The sequence below is a fragment of the Oryctolagus cuniculus genome, chromosome 11 (assembly GCF_051225735.1).
Source record: "Oryctolagus cuniculus isolate XC-2025 breed Fujian yellow rabbit chromosome 11, ASM5122573v1, whole genome shotgun sequence".
Lineage (NCBI taxonomy): Eukaryota > Metazoa > Chordata > Mammalia > Lagomorpha > Leporidae > Oryctolagus > Oryctolagus cuniculus.
Window position 1 is genome coordinate 114978293 of NC_142877.1, and position 20688 is coordinate 114998980.

The following is a 20688-nucleotide window of genomic DNA, read 5'->3' on the forward strand; positions in this document are numbered from 1 at the left end:
TCAGCAGATGGAAGATCTCTCGCTGCCTATCAAATAAATAGATAGAAAAAAAAGAGGTTGACACCGAGGCTACTTCGTGCATCTGCCACAGGGAAACCAGGGGACTGTCTAAGCAGCAGGTGGCTCCTACGTCTACATACGAGGGATTCTCAGTGGGTCAGACACAGCCAGCCCCCCTACCCGCTCCTGGGGCCGACACTTTGTTAGAGGGTCCTGTGAGCCCTCAGCACACAAGCACAGGAAGCACGGGGAGCCGGCCCCTCTTTGAGACCGTGCACTGTGAGCTCCAGGACCTCACCTGCCCTCCCCAGCTTCCTGTCTCTGCAGGCGGTCGCTGTGGCCTGCACTCCTGTCCTGGTGCCATCTGCAACGAGGCCTTCAGGAGAAGGGGGACAGATGGCACCACCGGGGCTTGGGCTTTCAGACTCCACAGTAGGCCCCTTTCCTTTATAAAGTACCCGCCTTTCCTTACAGCCGCTCTGTGGGACCCCACCCCACCCCACCCCCGCCGCCCTAAGCACGGTCTACTCCTCCCTTTCTCTCTCTCTCTCTCTTTTTTAAGATTTATTTTTATTTGAAAGACAGAGTTACAGAGAGAGGTAGAGAGAGAGAGAGAGAGGTCTTCCGTTCGATGGTTCACTCTCCAGATGGCTGCAACAGCGGAGCTGCGCTGATCCGAAGCCAGGAGCCTCCTCCAGGTCTCCCACACGGGTGCAGGGGCCCAAGCACTTGGGCCATCTTCCACTGCTTTCCCAGGCCACAGCAGAGAGCTGGATCAGAAGAGCAGCCGGGACTAGAGCCGGGGCCCATGTGGGATGCTGGCGCTTCAGGCCAGGGCTTTAACCTGCTGTGCCACAGCGCCGGCCCCTCCCACTTCCTCTGGAGCCCCTTCCTGCTGGGCTGCGGCTCTGCCTGGGCCAATCACAGTGACGCACATTCCCAACTCCCGTGGTCAGTTCTTGGGACCAGGGACTCGTCCTGCCATCGTCACGTCATCGGACAAGGCTGACCACTCCTCCTCCTTGCCACACCTCCCTTCCCCAGTGGGCAGCCCCTCACCCTCTCCTGGTCTCTGCTGCCTCCCAGACTGCTCCTTCCCTGTCCTTGGCTGAGGCCCCTTGGACCCCTATCCCTTAATGCTGGGTTGCCCCCGGGGCGCAGGCTTTGGGCCTCTTTCCTTCCTGGTCTACACCCAAGGCACACTCCTCCCGTCCATATGTCTACACCCTAAGCATGTTCCTCCCACCCATATGTCTACACCCAAGGCACACTCCTCCCGTCCATATGTCCACACCCGAGGCACGCTCTTCTGGCCCATATGTCCACACCTGAGGCACGCTCTTTCCACTCAGACCCCGGACCTCACCCTGAGCCCTGGTCTCATCTGTGCCATGGCTTCTTCTGCACCTCTGACTGGTCTTTTTCCTTTTTTTTTTTGACAGGCAGAGTGGACAGTGAGAGAGAGAGACAGAGAGAAAGGTCTTCCTTTTCTGTTGGTTCACCCCCCAGTGGCTGCTGTAGCCGGCACACTGCGCTGATCTGAAGCCAGGAGCCAGGTGCTTCTCCTGGTCTCCCATGGGGTGCAGGGCCCAAGCACTTGGGCCATCCTCCACTGCACTCCCGGGCCACAGCAGAGAGCTGGACAGGAAGAGGAGCAACCGGGACAGAATCTGGTGCCCCAACTGGGACTAGAACCCGGGGTGCCGGCGCCACAGGCGGAGGATTAGCCTAGTGAGCCACGGCGCCGGCCATGACTGGTCTTCTACAAAGCACTCAGCTAACGGCAACTCCACCTTTCCCGCGGGCCCGGTTACCCTTGACTTTTCTTTCACACCTGATGTCCCATCCGTCAGAAAACTGATCTCTCCTTGATGCCACCCAGCACTGCCGCTGCCCGATGCCAGCCACATCCACGCCTAATCATTGCCTTGGTCTCCTAACTGGCCTTCCTCCTGCCCTTGTTCTGACATTCACACTCAGCACAGTAGCCAGAGTCATCCTACTGAAGCAAAAGCAATGAACAGCTGAGAAATGCAGTTAATAATGCTTTTACAATGACTTCCAAAACATCAGATCGGAGCTGGGGTTCGGCCTAGTGGAAGGCACCAGGTGAGAACCGGTGTCCCACGCTGGAGTCCCTGCGATATGCGGTAAAGACACCAGGTGAGAACTGGTGTCCCATGCTGGAGTCCCCGCGATATGCGGTAAAGACACCAGGTGAGAACCGGTGTCCCACGCTGGAGTCCCCGCGATATGCGGTAAAGACACCAGGTGAGAACTGGTGTCCCATGCTGGAGTCCCCGCGATACTGCGGTAAAGACACCAGGTGAGAACCTTGTCCCACGCTGGAGTCCCTAGTCCTGATTCCAACTTCCTGCCAATGCAGACCTTGGGAGGCAGTGGTGACGGCTCAAGCAGTTGGGTCCCTGCCACCCACGTGAGAGCCCTGAGTTGAGTTCCCTGCTCACAGCTTTGGCTTTGGTCCACCCTGACAGATGGGAGCACCCTTTCTCTTTCTCTCTGTTTTTCTGCCTCTCAAATAACCAAATAAAATTAAAACAAAAAAAATCAGATATTTAGGAATAAATCATTCAAAAGATGTATAAGACAGGGCCAGCGTTGTGGTGTAATGGGCAAAGCCGCTGCCTGCAACGCTGGCATCCCATATGGGCACTGGCTGTTCCACTTCCAATCCAGCTCCCTGTAATGTGCCTGGGAAAAGCAGCAGAAGATGGCCCCAGTGTTTGGACCCTTGAGACCCATGTGGGAGACCCTGATAAATCTCCTGGCTCCAGCCTGGGCTCAGCTCTGGCTGTTGAGGACACTTGGGGAATGAACCAGCGATGAAAGACCTCTCTGTCTCTCCTTCTCTCTGTGACTTTGACTTTAAAATAAATAAATAAATAAATCCTTTAAAAAAAGATGTGTAAGACAACTATGCTGAAAATGACAAAACTGAGACAAACGTTCATGGACCTGAAGACATGATATCCTTAAGACAACCACTGATTTATAGATTAATGGAATTCCTACAGTTTTTTTAAAGAGATTGACAAACTGTTTTTACAATTGAAATGGAAATTCAAAGACCTTGAATAGGTAAAGCAATTTTGAAAAAGAAGAACTCAGCCGGCGCTGCAGCTCACTAGGCTAATCCTCCACCTGCAGCGCCGACACCCTGGGTTCTAGTTCCAGTTGGGGCACCGGATTCTGTTGCCCCTCTTCCAGTCCAGTTCTCTGCTGTGGCCCGGGAAGGCAGTGGAGGATGGCCCAAGTGCTTGGGCCCTGCACCTGCATGGGAGACCAGGAGGAAGCACCTGGCTCCTGGCTTCAGATCGGTGCAGCGCGCTGGCCATAGTGGCCATCTGGGGGGTGAACCAATGGAAGGAAGACCTTTCTCTCTGTCTCTCTCTCTAACTCTGCCTGTCGAAAAAAAAAAAACCTCAATCTTAGACTGCTGGATCTCAGTACTTACTATAAAGCTATAGTAATTAACACAGTGTGGTATTAGTACAGAGGCAGACAAATATATAGATAGAATGGAGTCTGGAAATAGACCCACGCTCATATGAGAAACCAGTTCTCTTCACCAAGACTCCAAGTCGATTCAATGTGTAAAGGAAAGAATTGTTTTTATTTTTCTAAGATTTATTTATTTGAAAGGCAGAGTTACAGAGAGAGAGGTCTTCCATCTGCTGATTCATTCCCCAAATGGCCGCAATGGCTGGAGCTGGGCTGATCTGAAGCCAGGAGCCAGGAGCTACTTCTGGGTCTCCCACATGGGTGCAGGGGCCCAAGCACTTGGGCCATATTCTACTGTTTTCCCAGGCCACAGCAGAGAGCTGGATCGGAAGTGGAGCAGCTAGGACTCGAATCGGTGCCCATATGGGATGCTGGCACTGCAGATGGTGGCTTTACCTGCTGTGCCACAACGCCAGCCCCAACGCTTCACTTTCAATTCAGCTCCATGCTAATGCCCACCCTGGGAGGCAGCAGATGGTGGATTAAGTGCTTGGACCCCTGCCATCTGCATGGAGACCCGGATGGACTTCTGGGCTCCTGGCTTTGGTCTGGCCCAGCCCTGGATTTCAGGGCATTTAAGGAATGAACCAGCAGGTGGAATATTCTCTGTCGTTCTGCCTTTCAAGTAGATGAAAATAAATACATACACATTTATTCAATGCAGTAGGAACAACTGAATCCTAACAGGGTTACGAGAGCCCTGCCTACATGTCATCTCACACAAACATGAACCTGAGATGGCTCAGAAGCAATGGAAAGCCCAGAATACAGATTTTATAGAAGAAGATTTGGAAGAATATCCTTGCCATAGGGTAGGACACAGCACGAACCATTTACAGAAATTGCTAAATCAGACTTCATAAAAATTATGAATTTCTGGGGGCCAGCACTGTGGCACAGCACTGCTGGCATCCCACATGGGCACCAATTCAAGTCTCAGCTGCTCCACTTCTAATCCAGCTCTCCACTAAGGTGCCTGGGAAAGCAAGGAGGATAGCCCCTGAACCCGTGGAGGAAACCGGGATGAAGCTCCAGGCTCTGGCCTGGCCCAGCCCTGGTGGTTACGGCCATTTGGGAAGTGACCCAGAGCATGGAAGATCTATCTTTCTCTCTCTCTAACTCTGCCTTTCAAATAAATAAATCTTTAAAAATAAAAGTTACTGGCCGGCGCCGCAGCTCAATAGGCTAATTCTCCACCTGCGGTGCCGGCACACCGGGTGCTAGTCCCGGTCGGGGCGCCGGATTCTGTCCCGGTTGCTCCTCTTCCAGGCCAGCTCTCTGCTGTGGCCAGGGAGTGCAGTGGAGGATGGGTCAAGTGCTTGGGCCCTGCACCCCATGGGAGACCAGGAGAAGCACCTGGCTCCTGGCTTTGGATCAGCGCAGTGCACCGGCTACAGCAACCACTGGGGGGTGAACCAACGGAAAAGGAAGACCTTTCTCTCTGTCTCTCTCTCTCACTGTCCACTCTGCCTGTCAAAAAAAAAAAAAAGTTATTTTAAAAATTTAAAACTTTTGTCATCTAAGGCAGACACTATTAAGAAAATGAACAGACAAGCTACAGAATAGGAAATAGCATTCACCATAAATATGTCATACCTTAACTGTATAAAGAAGTCCTGTAGATCAATGATAAGTACAGCACAATAAAAATGGGCAAAAGAGGGGCTGGCATCGTGACACAGCAGGTGAAGACGTGGCTTGCGACACACACATCACATACAGGAGTGCCCTGAGTCCTGGCTGCTCTGCTTCTGATCCAGCTCCCTGCTAATGTGCCTGGGAGAGTAGAAGATGGCTCAAACACTAAGGCCCCTGCTGCCTGTGTGGGAAACCTGGTGGAGTTCCTGGCTCCTGACTTCAGTCTGGACCAGCCCAGGCCATTGTGGTCACCTGGGGAGCGAATGAGCAGATGGAAAATCTTTCTCTCTCTCTGTCATTGTGTCTTTCAAATAAATAAATAAATAGTATTTTTTAAAAATGGGCAAAGACTAAAATACCTCCTGGAAAAAGAAGCATAAATGTCCAAACACTGAAAGTCACCAGCTGTCCAGCACATGCCAGACGAAAGCCACTCCCCGCCCACTGGAAGAGTGAAAGGCTGGAAGACTGAATGGTGGCCGAGACGTGCTGCGGCAGCGGCAGCGGCTCTCATTCACTGCTGGTAGGCGTGAGCACAGCACAAGCACTCCAGAGAAGTCTTTAGCAGCTTATTATAAAGCTAAACATCATTATATACATCATCCTTATACCTGTGACCCTTAAGTTCCAGTGCTCGGTGTTTACCCGGCAGAAATGAACACATCTGCCCACAGAGGGCTCGCACAAGGAGCCTCACCACAGCCCTAACCACAGCAGCTCCACATTAGCCTTTGACTGGCGGTGACCGAGTGAGCATCCGTACCAACGTGGGGGGACCAACTGCGGCGTAGTCACACAGCGGAGGATGAAGCAACCAGACAGAACCCACCACGGGCACGGGCCGTGACAGAGCTGACCTCACAGCCGTGCGAGGGGCGCCAGGTGCTGGGCAGAGCGAGCACACGCGCACAACCTCTGATAGGAACCTGACCTCACAGCCCGGGCCGGGGTCGGGTGGGCGGGGCAGATGAAGCTGAGGCAAAGGGGACTTCCTGGCTGATGACTGTTCCAGGTCTCGTTTGGCAGGGTGGTTACGCAACGTACTCAACTGTCGAAGCTCATCAAACTCAGCCCTTAAGAGCCGGGCGTTTTACCCTACATACATTTCACCTCTATAGAAGCAAAAAGCAAGTCAGATCCTGGGACAGTGGTGAGCCCGAAGCGCAGCTGTGAAATCTTGGCCCCCCTCGGCACAGCGGCTGGAGAAACCAGGGAGCCAAACAAAAAAGCCAAGCCACGCTTACAGCAAAGCCGGTGACAACTCAGTGCCTCCCAAGCTGCAGCTTTGCCTTTGGCGGTTTTGGTGACCTTCGGTCAAACACGGTTATGAAATAAGTTTCATCAGTTTTATGTGACCTTTGCTACAGCATATTGCTGTACCTGCTCGATCTTATTATTAGCCATTGTTATTCTCTTCCTGTCACAGGTATGTATGCATAAGAAAAACAGAGGGTTTGCCCAGCGTGAGATCAGCTGCGGAACAGGGGCTGCCTGCCAATGCATGCGACCCCCAGACACATCACTGCCAGCTGTGGGGTCCGGGAGGAGCAGCATCCGTGCAAAGCTGAGCACTGAAGCTCCCCACCACCACGAGCCGGTGGGACCCTGAGGAGCGGGTACGAGGCTCCCTGGCAGGGTCTGTGGGGTCTGCAGCGGCTGGAGAAGCTGAGTATCCAGGAGCACCTGAGAGTGACCGGTCAGGCCCGGGTCAGGGCTCCCATGGAGCAGAAAATGTCGCAAGTGAGATCCAAACCCAGAACAGGGCCAACATGTGCAGGGCAGAACTGGCCAGGAAACTGCAGAAAGGGAGGCCTGCAGGTTTGGAGAACTACGCGAGAACATCAGGGAGAGGTCCTGAGAAGCCAGAACAGCCGCTGCGCCGGCGCGATGGCAGCGCCCCACGTGGGCGCCAGTTCCAGTCCCGGCTGCTCCACTTCTGATCGCCCTCCCTGCTGATGTACTGGGAAAGCAGAAGAGACGGCCAAGTGCTTGGGCCCTGCCGCCCCTGTGGGAGACCTGGATGAAGCTCTCGGCTCTTGGCTTTGGCTTGGCTCAGCTCTGGCTGTTGCAGCCATCTGAGGAAGGAACCAGAGGATGGAAGATCGATCTCTCTCTCTCTCTCTCTCTCTCCCCCTTTTTCACTGTAACTTTTTCAAATAAATAAATAAATCTTTAAAAAAAATTCTCTTGACTATGCCTCCTTATAAAATTTCAGGAAAAAAATTATTTTAAACACGAGAACAGAAAATCTTTGACATAAAATCCAACAGGAAGTTATGTGAGAACGGGCATGGGACAGAGTGAGGTTCCCGTGGCCAGCGGCAGCACAGAGAAAACCATCACGTGCGGCTGGAACGGGAGCCGGCGGCCTCTGAGAGGATGACACAGGACAGGAAAGCAGAAACGTGGGCAGGCGCTCGAACAGGCAGAAGCAAAGAGGCAGAGCCCCGAGGAGGAGGAGCGCGAGAAGCTTCACAAGACCAGGGGTGCGGTGAGAAAGGCTAAACCTCGGGGACGCAAGAGCGCACAAACACAACAAACAGGGCCTTACGGGCAACAGACAGGGGCCCGAGGCCCACGTGTTAAATACAAATGAAATGAAGATGGGTGTGGCCAGGGTTGCTGGGATTCTCTGGGGGTGGGGTAATGAAGATGGTGTGAAGTTGGACAGTGGGGGTGTCTGGCTGCAGCTCTGTGATCACACTAACGGCCTCCAACTAGGCTCGGCTCTTCTCTCTCATTCTTTTTAAAAAGATTTTATTTATTTGACAGGCAGAGTTACAGACAGTGAGAGGAAGAGGCAGAGAGAAAGGTCTTCCTTACCTTGGTTCACTCTCCAAATGGCTGCAACGGCTGGAGCTGCGCCGATCCAAAGCCAGGAGCCAGGAGCTTCTTCCAGGTCTCCCATGTGGGTGCAGGGGCCCAAGGACTCGAGCCATCTTCTACTGCTATCCCAGGCCATAGCAGAGAGCAGGATGGGAAGAGGAGCAGCCAGGACTAGAACCGGCGCCCATATGGGATGCCGGCGCCACAGGCAAGAAATTAACCTACTGCACCACGGTGCTGGCCCTGGCTCTTTTCAAAGAGGTGCATTTTCTGGTAGGTGGGTTGTATCTCAACAAAGCTGAGTCAGGCATTTACCGATGCGATGTGTTTGCCCTCCAGGATAGGGCTCCTGGGCCTCTAGCCCAGCTCCACATCTTACATCGTTATACCTGGCAGTGGGGAAACAGAGAGAAAAGAAAAAAGAGGAAAAGACCCAGGCAGAAGAAACAAGCACTGAAGGCAGGCTGTGAGGGTCTGACGTCCACACACTAGGCCGCTGCAGCAGCAAGATGCAAAGAGCGAGAACCAAACCATCCTAAGAAGTACAGCTGTGACACAACGTTCCTTAAATTTAAAAACGAGTTAACCGCCGGCGCCGCGGCTCACTAGGCTAATCCTCCGCCTAGCGGCGCCGGCACACCGGGTTCTAGTCCCGGTCGGGGCGCCGGATTCTGTCCCGGTTGCCCCTCTTCCAGGCCAGCTCTCTGCTGTGGCCAGGGAGTGCAGTGGAGGATGGCCCAGGTGCTTGGGCCCTGCACCCCATGGGAGACCAGGAAAAGCACCTGGCTCCTGGCTCCTGCCATCGGATCGGTGCGGTGCGCCGGCCGCAGCGCGCTGGCCGCGGCGGCCATTGGAGGGTGAACCAACGGCAAAGGAAGACCTTTCTCTCTGTCTCTCTCTCTCACTGTCCACTCTGCCTGTCAAAAAAAAAAAAAAAAAAAAAAAAAAAAAAAAAAAAAAAAAAAAAAAAAAAACGAGTTAAGGCCAGTGCCGCGGTTCACTAGGCTAATCCTCTGCCTGTGGTGCCGGCACCCCAGGTTCTAGTCCCAGTTGGGGCGCAGGATTCTGTCCCTGTTGCTCCTCTTCCAGTCCAGCTCTCTGCTATGGCCCGGGAGTGCAGTGGAGGATGGCCCAAGTGCTTGGGCCCTGCACCCCATGGGAGACCAGGAGGAAGCACCTGGCTCCTGGTTTTGGATTGGCACAGAGCCAGCAGTAGCAGCCATTTGGGGGGTGAACCAACGGAAGGAAGACCTTTCTCTTTGTCTCTCTCTCTCACTATCTAACTCTGACTGTCAAACAAAACAAAACAAAACAAAAAAACCAAACCAAAACAAAACAAAACAGAGTTAAAACCACACAGCAAAAACACATTACAGGGCTGGTGTTGTGACGCAGTGGGTAAAGTCGCAGCCTGTGACACTGGCATCCCATATGGGCTCCAGTTCCTGTCCCAGCTGCTCCATTTTCTAATCCAGCTCCCTGCTAACGGCCTGGGAAAAGCAGCAGAGGATGGCCCAAGTGCTTGGGCCCCTGCCACCCATGTGGGAGGCCCCAAAGGTACTCCTGGCTTAGGCCTGGCCCAGCCCTAGCTGTTGTGGTCATTTGGGGTGTGAATCAGAGGATGGAAGACCTCTCTCTCTCTGTCTCTCCCTCTCTCTCTGTAACTCTGCCTTTCAAATAAAATAAATAAATCTTAAAAGAGGACTGGCAAACTTCTCCACCGGCAGCAATTCCGCGTGCGTTGCTCCCAGGAGCCTGCCCTGTGGGAACTATCGCAGAACAAGCCGCAGGGAGGCAAGGCGATGAGAGACACTGCCGCAAAGACTGGCAGTCCTGAGCTGCTTGTGGACAGAGGTCAAAGGCAGAGCACTGTGGATAGCAGCCCTGTGCTCTGACAGTGGAGACCCAGCAGCACTGGGGTTGACACACACAGAGAGAGAATGGGCCAAGCAGGTGCAAAGTGACCCACACCTGCTTTCAGAAGTCATGAGGCCGGGCCGGCGCTGTGGCTTAGTGGGTAAAGCCCCAGCCTGCAGTGCCAGCGGCCCACATGGGCTCTAGTCCCGGCTGCTCCACTTCCCATCCAGCTCTCTGCTGTGGCCTGGGAAAGCAGTAGAAGACAGCCCGAGTCCTTGGGCCCCTGCACCCACATGGGAGACTGGGAAGAAGTTCCTAGCTCCTGGCTTCAGATCAGCCCAATCCCGGTTGTTGCAGCCATTTGGGGAGTGAACCAGCAGATGGAAGACCTCTCTCTCTCTCTGCTTCTGCTGCTCTGTAACTCTGCCTTTCAAATAAATAAATCAGTATTCAAAAAGAAAAGCAATCACAAAGCAGCCGCAGAGTCAGTCCTGCTGTTCTGAGATGGTTGTGTGTGCGACGTGAGGTAAAGCACGCAGGTGATTATGGGTTACTCTGGCTCTTCCATTCATTCTCCGTATCCCTGAGAGAAGCAGGCAGGGTCTCGATGTGGGACACAGGAGTCACTAGCAACACACAGAGGGGGTGAAGGAACGACCCTGTTGTGTGTGCCGAAGCCTCACTGGGAGTGTGTGGTGCTGTGTGCACTCTGAATGCGTACGTGTGTGCATAGGTACGGCCGTGTGGACACGGGTGCAAAGCGTCAGCCCCAAGGATGCCCAGACGCTGGGCTGGCAGTGCCCCGGCCACTGAACATGAACACCAGGGCTGTGTGGAGAAACACCTGATCCCAGGTCCCAAGGAGCAGAAGGAGATGAGGCTGAAACACGGTCACACCAGACAGCAAGGGAGCTGTGCAAGCAAGCAGGCCGTGTCAAAAGGACTCGGAAGGCCGAAGATGGGCCATTTCCAACTTCATTAAAAGGACTGAAATGCGCTCCCTCAGCTTAAATCTGTGTCTGGTGACAGTGGAAAACCCTCCAGCAGTCGCGCCTTTCCTGCGCCAGTGGCTAACCCGGGCAGGTCGGCGGAGGTCTTTATGGAAGCCTTGCAGACAAGCTTCAGAGGACAGCCGCGTGGATGACCCGACTGAAGAGCTTGGCCCCGTCTGGTCCTGCCAGAGGACGGGCTCGGAGTCTGTCCAGGCCTCTGGCTGCAGAGGACACGGGCACAAGGGGGCAGCTCCTGGGCTGTAGGGAAGCCAGGTGGAACAGCCCCTGGGCAAGGAAGGTGCAGGTGGAGGAGAGCCAGCAGCTTGGAGACTCGAAGGCCTATTTCTTTCAAAAGAGCAAAGCCGAATCCTGGCGTCTAGGACGTGTGTGTGGCTGATGAACCACGGAGGCACACATTTAGCGTCAGCCCAGGCCAGTGGCAACTTCCGGCGGGAGGGAGTGGCTGGGATTTGGAGGGGGGCCCACGGAGGGGTTCTGGGGAGGTGACAAAGCTCTTGACCTGAGTGGCACTTCTAAGGCCGGCCTGCCTTACAAGGCGCCCTCAGCTCTGATTGCTCTGTGGCATTTTTTCTGTGTTTCCATTTACGATAAAAAGGTAAACCAATTAACAGCAAATCTAAGCTCAGATCCTGTTCTCTCTTTGCTTAAAACTCTGTCATGGGGCCCTTTCCCTCAAAGAAACAGCCAGAGCCCAAGAGCGTTCCCATGAGCGGGCCCTGGGCTGCCCGGCCACCTCCTATCACTCACAGTCCTGCACCCCGCCATGTGCCCTGCCAGGTGTCTCCTGGTAACTCCCGCCCCTCCCTCCCTTAGGCATCTGCCGCCTGCTTGTCTCCTTGCACACTGTGCATCTCACCTGTGACAGCCACGCTCACAGGGATTTCTGTCTGCTGGGTCCTCAGTGCCTCCCACAATGCCCAGCACACGATGACAGTCAACAGTCCCCATAGTCCAGGCGGATGTGGCCTCTGGCACCGCTCTGCCTGGTACACTCCTGGCCGGGGGCCCTGCCCAGTTGTCACAGCCAAGACCACGGTGCCTGAAGAGGGCAGCTCTCCTTACAGAGCCAGCCTGGGTGACACTGTCCCTGCACAACCCAGGTGTGCCACAGTGACATGCAGGGACAGGAAGCCCAAGTCTCCATAACCTAAGCCCACTTCATCCTCCTGAGGCTCTTACAAGGCAGTTTCCTTGCGTGTCTTAATCTTCCAGATGGCTCAACTGAGGGAGAGAGCCCAGCACAGGCACACAGGGCCAGTGACTGGTGGCAGTGGGCTGGGAACCCAGGAGCTCTGGCTGCAGAATTCGCTGCCCTAACCACACGTGCTGAGAACAGACAGAAGCATCCACTGGCGCCCAGAGCAGGGAGCGGCTGACCCTGTGCGCGGCGAGGGGAGCCCTCAGGAGGAAGGGACACTGCTGGGGAGGGGCCAGCTGCTCGGGGAGGCTGGGCTCCAGCTGGGGGTGCTGGGGAGGGCTGCGGCTCCCGCACTGAGGAGCCTAGGTGAAGTGCCGTGGACGGCAGGTAGTGGAAGGGATCTGCCTGGACAGCGACACGGCCAGATCTTGGCTGCTCCCTGGGAGACTGGGGGTGCACTCTGGGAAGCAGGGACAGAGGCACCTGCCTGGTACCTCCACCTGCTCTGGACTCTGAGGAGCTGACTGGAACTCTGGGACTGTGTTCTGCTCTGTAAAATGGGACAGTAAATGGCATCAGCCTCCTGGGCCACTACGGCCTGGAACAAGCTGCGCAGGGGGACGCGCCCAGCAGAGCTGTCAGGGCAGCGGGGTCACCAAGGGCAGAGGGGGCAGGAGGGCCTCCCTGAGGAGGGTGTGCAGGCTGGGCCCTGGCTCTCCCTGGCACGCAGTCGGTTTCCATGAGCAGGCCTGCAGGCCCGGGTCTGGTACTCACCACCACCTCCAGGTCAGAGTTCAAGTGCCGCTGGGTGTCGGACATCTGCACCAAGATCTCACCTGGGGGCAGGAGGGAGCCGGGCCTCAAAGCCTGCCCCGCCCCCACCCCCTCTACCCACAGCAGCCAACAGGAGAGGGCCTGTCTGAGGCTGGACCTCAGGACCAAAGTCCGGGGATTTCCCATGTGGCTCTCCAGGACTCAGCCCTGCGGGGAGGGGTGTGGAGGACTTGGGCTCCACAGGCAGGGTCTGGGCCCCAGGCCTGTGCTGGGGGCGGGGGGGAGGGGTCAAGGGGGACTTCCTGGAGGAGCACCTGTGCAAAGGAACACTCTGGAAGCCCAGGATGGTGGGCAAAGGCGGGCTCAGGGCAGAGAGAGCCCAGACAGCAGGAAGAGGCCTGGGGGCAGTGGGGGCTGGGAGGAGTGCCGACAGCACAGTGGGGGGCTCACCCAGGATCTGCGAGGTGGAGCTCTGCAGGGCCTGCTCCCCGATCTTCTGGATGGCGCTGAAGTAAACCTCGGCCGCCTCGGACAGAGCTGCGGGCAGGAGGGCACCGTCTAGCCCCCGTGCGCCCCCCGCCCCCTACCCATCCCTCGGGGACTCCTGCTTTCTGTAGGAGACTGTGTGCAGCGGTCACTGAGGGTCTGTGCTGGGGGGGGGGTCCCCTGGGTGGTGTGCACAGAGGGGGCACGGGCCAGAGGCCAGCAGGGACGTGTGGGCCTGGGCTCTCCCCAGGGGCCAGCTGCACCCAGCCCCGGCCTTGTGCTAGGATGGCCTCAGTGTGTGTCTCTTGTGGGTGGGTGTGAGCATCTGTGTATGCCCATGAGGAGGGTGTGGGCAGGTGTGTTGTGAACCCCAGGTACAAGGTGAGGGGTGGGGCTGCGTCAGGGGCAGGCTCGATTCGGAGGCCCTAAGAGGCATGGAGGGAGGGAGTGGCCCTCAGCCTCAGTGGGACTGGTGTTGGGAGAGGGGTGATGTGGGGACATACTGGCAGCCACGGGGGGAGGCAGCCACGCACACAGGGACAGAGCGAGTGGCCTGTTGGGGAAGGCAAAGCAGCACGAGAGGCTGAGGTTGCAGAGGTGGGGGCTGGGTTCTGCAGGTGGCATCGAGGGGACAAGTGCGTCTCTGGGGTTGTGCAGGAAGGGCGGGTGTGTGGCCTGGGATGCGGGTAGGAGGCGGGTGAGGGGTGCATAGGGCGCCTCTGGCTGCATGGGCGAGCACAGGCCACATGGCTGAGGATGAGTATGTGGGGTGGGCTGGGGCACCGCTGGTGGCCTGGAGGGGCCCGGGAGGGTGGGGGAAGTGGAGGCGGAGGGACGGGCGCCCAGGCACAGGCACTCACCGTGGAAGGCCCGCAGGTAGTTGTTCCCTAGGTACACCAGGTTCTCCAGGGCGGGGTTGAACTGCTCCATGATGCTCTGGGTGCAGAAGCAGGGGGCGTGGAGACGGGAGAGGAGGAAGGAACAATGGGCAGAGGCACCTCCAGCCCCAGTGAGGAGCCTCCAGACTCTGGGGAGATCCCTAGAAACCGGGGGCACCAGGATCCTGGCCCTCAGCGCCAGGAGCCTCAGGGACCAGGGTCCCCTTGCAGCCAGCTTCCACTCACACACCTGCCCAGATGAGGCCGCTCACCTCGAAGCTTCTCCTGCCACCAGGCTGAAGCCTGTGCCTCTGCTGTGGCCGCCCCTGGACGGCCATGCCCTGAGCCCAGGCCTCGCTGGGCCAGTCATATGGGGTTGCCAACAGTCACCTCAGGGTCAAGGGCAGATGTCGCCCTCCTCAAAGATGAGCTCTCCCGGGAGCCAGGTGGTGGCTGGGTCACTGTGGGCCACCTGGAGCCGTGGTCAGGTGAAGTGACCCTTGGCTGGTGGAGACAGCCCTGAACTCGGGCTTGAAACTGGGTCTTGATTCCAATCCCAGCAGCACTCTTCCACTCTCATGACCCCGGACGAGCTGTTTAACCTCTGTGGTCTCAGTTTTCTCATCTCTCAAAGGTGGTGGTTATTTGTGCTTCACAGGTAGAATGTGAGCCTCCCACGTGAAAGGGCCTTGCATTCAGGAGGTGCTCAATAAATGCCTATGCAGCAACCCCTGTGAGTGTCGGCATGGAAGAGAGCAAGCCAAGCCCACAGCCAGGTGTCAGCTCCCTCCTACCTGGGCTCCTGCCTGTAGACTCAGCTAGAGGGACCCCGCTCCCAGCTACGGCCACCCTGGCTACGGGGCCCCGACCCGCCTCACCCTGGGAGTGGGAGCTGGGGGTCCTGCTGAGTGTGGCTGGCTGCTCGCTGGGACCACACCCCATGCCCAGACAGCCAGGCTTGTTCCAGGCCTCCCTCCCGAACGCCTGCAGCCTGGGCTGGCCCTTGCCGTGCAGCGGCCTCCGTGCCCCGGGGGAGAAGCTCACCTTGTAGATGGCCATGGTGGACCTGTAGAACTGGTCCATCTCGGGGGCCATGGGCGGCTGCACCAGCGCTGAGCAAGAGGTGGGCGGCGACAGAGGGGCTGCGAGAGCGAGGTCAGTTCTTGCGGTGTCCAGCGCTTGGCGGGCAGCGCGGAGGCTGCAGAGCCGGGCCTGGAGCTGGAGGCTGCCCCGCTTAATTATTCACCAGCTGGGGCTGTCAGAACGCCATCTGGGGCGTAACCGGAGCCAGCGGGGAAGGCAGCCTGTGACGCTGAGGGTTCGTGTGACCTGCCCTTCAATTATTTACCCCTCCGCGCCGTGGGCTGGTGGGCACATGTGGACGGTCACTCCCCCAGGACTCTGCCTGTCCTCCCACCCCAATGGACAGAGCTGCCCCTCCTTGGGGACCCTCCCTGCCAGGCCCTGGGGCAGGCACATCAGTGCCCAGGAGCCTCGGCCCCTCAGCCCACGCAGCTCCCCCACAAGCTAGAGGAGGGCGGCAGAGACCCCGCAGCCCCCAGCCTGCCTCCTCGCTGCCTGGCCCGAGTTCCCTGCTGTTCCGGATCTCTCCTGAGGCTCCCAACCGAGGATCAAAGAGCCCCGGCGGCTTGTCTGGGGCGGCTGGGCCAGGAGGCTGCCTCGGAACACCCTAGGAGCCCGTTTGGGGGAGGCCTGGAGTGAGAGTGGGGTGTCCCCTTCTGCAGGCAGCTGACGGGAGCTGGGGAGGCAGTCAGGGTACTCACACCACAGTCGTCCTTGAACCCAAACCGTTTATTTCTGTTTGGAAACAGCCCACCTCCCCCCACCAGCCCGCTCTCCTTGGGCAGGGGACGGGTTAACTCAGAGCGACCTTTGAGAGCCGAGGAGGGGCCTCTGGGTGGGGTGGGTGGGGCAGCTCTGGAGGTGGGGTGGCTGGGCTTGGATGGAGGGGCAAAGTCGAATGGGGCACCCCGCTCCCAGAGCCTGGGTTCCCTTGCTGACGGGGTGGGGGACGCCCTGTTTCTCTAGAACTCACTCCCAGGGCAGAGGGTAGAGGGCAGGACAGGTAGGCTGCTCCAGCAAGGCAACCTGGGAGCCGGAGGCTCAGGATGGAGCAGAGGCAGCCCTTGCCGGCCCTCTGGGAAGCCAGCGTTGGGCAGGGATCGGGCGCTGGGTGGCCGTAGTGTTGAGCTGAGAGGGCGCAGGGGCCCAGGTCAGTTGTCCTTCACGGTAGGGGAAAAGGGCCAAGGGGGTCTCATGGCTTTCTACGCCTGGAGTGACAAGGTGCCAGAAGGGGGAGGGGTCAGGGATCAAGACCCGCCTCAGGCAGGAAGCTCAGCGCCCCCCCAGCCCCCAGGCTCCACACTGCCTGGGCAGGGGTGCAGGGGAGGGCGGGGTCTGGCGCCTCATGGTGACAGCAGCAGCTGGATGAGTTTCTGGAACTGCTCTCGGTGCTCGTAGATGTAGACCTCGGTCTCCCAGAGGGCGTTGACCAGCACGGCGTCGCTGACCTCGTCCAGCATGATGTCCGCGCCCAGCTGGGGGTTCAGCCTGTCCCGGCCACGAGCAGGGGTCACCTCAGGGTGCTTGGCCCGGGGCTGGGGGGGGCTTGGGACACCGAAGGGGAGGGCCCTACCTGAAGTACTGGATGCCGACCATCTCGCACCAGGCCCGCGCGCGGTCCACGGCCCGCCCGTCGGGATCCGTGCACTGTGGAGAGGCGGCCTCTGCATGCCCAGCGCCCCCGCGCAGGCTCTGCTGTGTTCCAGAGTCCCCCCGGGGGGCCCCAGTCCCAGCCGCCCAGCAGCAGAGTGACTCTGGGCAAGTCCCCCTCCTCGGCCTGCTGTGATGGCCCCGCTGCGAGGGGCAGGGTTCTGTGGTTGCACAGGTTGGCGGTGGGTGGGGGGCAGTGGCGGAGTGGCCACACCTACGTGTCCCGCTCCCTGCAGCTTCTGTCCGTCTCAGACCCTCAGCTGTGGAAAGTGTCCGCATCTGAGTCCCTGTGGGAGGTGGCTGAGGCCCCTGCCCAGCACTGAGACTGAATCAGGAAGCTCCCTGCAGCCGGGGCCCAGTGGGGAGACCCCCCAAAAAGGGGCCCAGACTCACACAGTCCACCACCATCTTGCCAAGTTCCTTGGCCCCAAAAACAGTCTTGGCCAGCTCCCAGGGGTTGCTGGGGCGGAAGACGTCCACGCAGGTCACGGGCACCTGCGGGGACCTCCCTGTCCCCAGAGAGACAACGATGGAGAGTTTCTTCACCCTTTCGCTCTGACCCTGTTGGGAACAGGGCAGAGAGCGTCAGAGAAGATCTTCCCACGGGGAGGGGCACCCAGGGAAGAGTCAGGAGGAGGCTCCTGGGGCTGGAGCGCACCTGGGCACTAACCTCGGCCCGGTCCCTGGGGGACGGGGTCCTGCCTGTGGCCACCGTGCCATAGCCCCCCCTCTGGAAGCACTGGGGTGGGTGTCATGTGGGGTCTACTGGAAAGCACCTGTGTACCAACAAATATCCACACACCCCTGCTGTGATACACACACGCTCATATATACTCATACGCTCACACAGAAATACACATATGCACTCACACATACTCAAATACACATACACTCACTCACACACATGTACACTCACACACTCACATACATATGCTCCCCACACTCACACAAATACATGCTCTCACACATATACTCAGCCACACACTCATACACTCTCCCTCATATACCCTCACACACTCATACACACATACACACACACACACACAAATACATGCTCTCACACACATACTCAGCCACATACACTCATACACTCTCATATATATCCTCACACACTCACACATAATCATATACACACATACACACACACTCACACAAATACACGCTCTCACACATACTCAGCCACTCATACACTCTCACTCATATACCCTCACACACTCACACATATACACACATACACACACACTCACACAAATACACGCTCTCACACATACTCAGCCACATACACTCATACACTCTCACTCATATACCCTCACACACTCACACATATACACACATACACACACACACTCAAATACACGCTCTCTCACATATACTCAGTCACACACTCATACACTCTCACTCATATACCCTCACACACTCACACATACTCATACACACACACTCACACAAATACACGCTCTCACACACATACTCAGCCACACATACACTCATACACTCTCACTCATATACCCTCACACACTCATACTCATACACACATACACACTCACACACACTCACACAAATACATGCTCTCACACACATAGTCAGCCACACATACACTCATACACTGTCACTCATATACCCTCACACACTCACACATAATCATATACACACATACACACACACTCACACAAATACACGCTCTCACACATACACTCGTACACTCTCACTCATATACCCTCACACACTCATACTCATACACACACTCACACTCACACAAATACATGCTCTCACACACATACTCAGCCACATACACTCTCACTCATATACCCTCACACACACATACTCATACATTCACACTAACACACTCACACACACTCAAATACATGCTCTCTCACATATACTCAGCCACACATACACTCTCACATACCCTCACACACTCACACATACTCATACATATACAAACACACTCACACACACACAAATACACGCTCTCACACACTCAGCCACACATGCACTCATACACTCTCACTCATATACCCGCACACACACTCATACACTCACATACATACATACACAAATACACATATTCTCTCACTCTCACACACACACACAGATGCTCCTCCACACTCACTCACACATACACTCGCTCACACACACATACACTCTCACACACAGACCCTCACATACACATTCATACACAGACTTACATACTCACACATATACACACACTCCTACACACACTCACACTCACACACATACTCACATACATGCACACTCAATGGTCAGTAGAAGTCAGGAATCAGCCTGTGTGAAAAGGGCCTAAGGAAACTGACATCCGCAGCAGTCCAGCACCTGCACTCAAAGTCCTGCCCAGACCCTGATACCCTCCCAGGTGGTCCCAGCCCTTCCCCCAAGGAAAGCTCCCAGGAGAACTCTCTCCCCAGGACCAAATGGGCTACCTGACCTGAGAACATGGGGCAATAAAACCTTCACAGAAACCCTAAGGGAAGCGCCTCCGCTCTGCCCAGTGCCAGCAAATCTGGGGAGGAATCTGCTACTTTTCACCCAACAAACCCTTTCACTAGGGCTCCCCATCCTTTGTCCTGGAGGGGAGGGGGAGGTGGGTAGACAGACTCCATTACAAACTGGGAGTCTAAACAAAGACTGCACACTAGGCCCTCTGCTCTCTGCTGAGCCGCCCGCCTGGCCTGCCCAGGTGTGTTCTCTCCACTGAACCATGGAACCTCGCTCTCCCCCACTCTGAGTGACTGGGCGCTCTCTCTGTCCCTTCCATTCTGATGGATGCCCTGTCCCTAATAACGCCTTATCACTTCGCTGTCTCACGCCTGAATTCTTTCTTGTGTGCAGACAAGAACCCCATGGCGTCCATGGCTCTTTTCTCTGGTAACACACACACATACGCATATACTCTCACATACACACACACGCTCACACTCACACATGTACTCACATACACACTCACACACTCACACACACACTTTCTCTCTCTCTCTCTCACACATACACACACTCACACACTCACAAATACACTCACACACACACTTTCTCTCTCTCTCTCTCACACACACACACACACCAGTCTCCGAGTCAAGGCAGGGCAGGGCAGGGCAGGGCAGGGAGACAGGTCCCTGGCGGCTCTTATCTGCTCTTTGCATCATTATCTCATCTAGGACCCCAGCCAGAGGGAGGAGAAGGCAGCCACTGGCCCACTTCACAGGTGGCGAGAGCCTTGGCCATGTGACTGGAAGCAGGGGCTGAGGCTTGAACCTGCGGCCCTGGAGGCTGCTCCTCTCCTTTGCTCTAGAACCAGCTCCTGCTGCCCGTTTGCTGGGTGACCTAGGGCCAGTCCCTCCCACTCGGTCCCAGGATCCTCATTCTTAATAGGACATGACTTAGACTGGACCAGGTCTCAGGACCTGTGTGTCTGTTTTCTTCAGGACGCCCACCAGTCTGGCCCCAAGAGGGCGCTCCCTTCTCTGGCTCCGAGGGCTCCTCCGAGGAGCCCGTCCTGAGTCCCCAGCCTGCAAGCACGGCGCTCGTCCTCCTGGGCCCTGAGCAGTGTCCCCTCTAGACGTGAGCTGGGCAAGGGCAAGGGCGCGTCCCCAGGCTGGGCACCGAGCGGCAGGTGCACAGTGTGCCCGCTGTCCTCCCCACTAGCACCAGATACTCATTGATCCTAACAACTTCCGTCACCCGGTGCGGACTGGCCTCGGAACCCCTCTCGCACGGTGCCTCAGGCAGACGCCGCCGATCCAACAGGCCCCAGTGTGAGAGAACACGGGTCGTGAGCACGGGTGAACGCATGCATGGACGACGGCCC

At 56.9% G+C, this 20688-nt stretch overlaps 3 protein-coding genes across 13 annotated transcripts in view; 1 reads left to right on the top strand and 2 right to left on the bottom strand.

Moving 5' to 3' along the window:
- The window catches only part of BAIAP2L2 (BAR/IMD domain containing adaptor protein 2 like 2), a 28808-nt gene extending 13024 nt beyond the window's left edge, over window positions 1–15784 (bottom strand). For both annotated transcript variants that reach the window (XM_089307619.1, XM_051837819.3), the window contains exons 1-4: window positions 15177–15784; window positions 14115–14190; window positions 13219–13305; window positions 12769–12830 (exon numbers count right to left, since the gene is read on the bottom strand). In XM_089307619.1, the coding sequence (XP_089163745.1) occupies window positions 12769–12830; window positions 13219–13305; window positions 14115–14190; window positions 15177–15227 (276 nt within the window). In that variant the 5' untranslated portion in view covers window positions 15228–15784. The remainder of the gene's footprint in view (window positions 1–12768; window positions 12831–13218; window positions 13306–14114; window positions 14191–15176) is intronic.
- Window positions 15785–15926: 142 nt separating this feature from the next.
- Window positions 15927–20688, bottom strand: part of PLA2G6 (phospholipase A2 group VI) — a 55960-nt gene continuing 51198 nt past the window's right edge. For 9 of the 10 annotated variants that reach the window (XM_070051269.2, XM_070051277.2, XM_089306778.1 and 6 more), the window contains 3 exons: window positions 17259–17426; window positions 16789–16862; window positions 15927–16703 (listed from right to left, as the gene is read on the bottom strand). In XM_070051269.2, coding sequence (XP_069907370.2) covers window positions 16559–16703; window positions 16789–16862; window positions 17259–17426 — 387 coding nt within the window. In that variant the 3' untranslated portion in view covers window positions 15927–16558. 10 annotated transcript variants of the gene reach the window in all.
- On the top strand, window positions 18010–20439 carry LOC149123635 (uncharacterized; the record flags this gene model as incomplete). Its single annotated transcript, XM_089308819.1, has 3 exons — window positions 18010–18562; window positions 19716–19751; window positions 20306–20439. Coding segments are annotated over 3 exons (723 nt in total), but the record flags the coding sequence as incomplete, so codon positions are not given.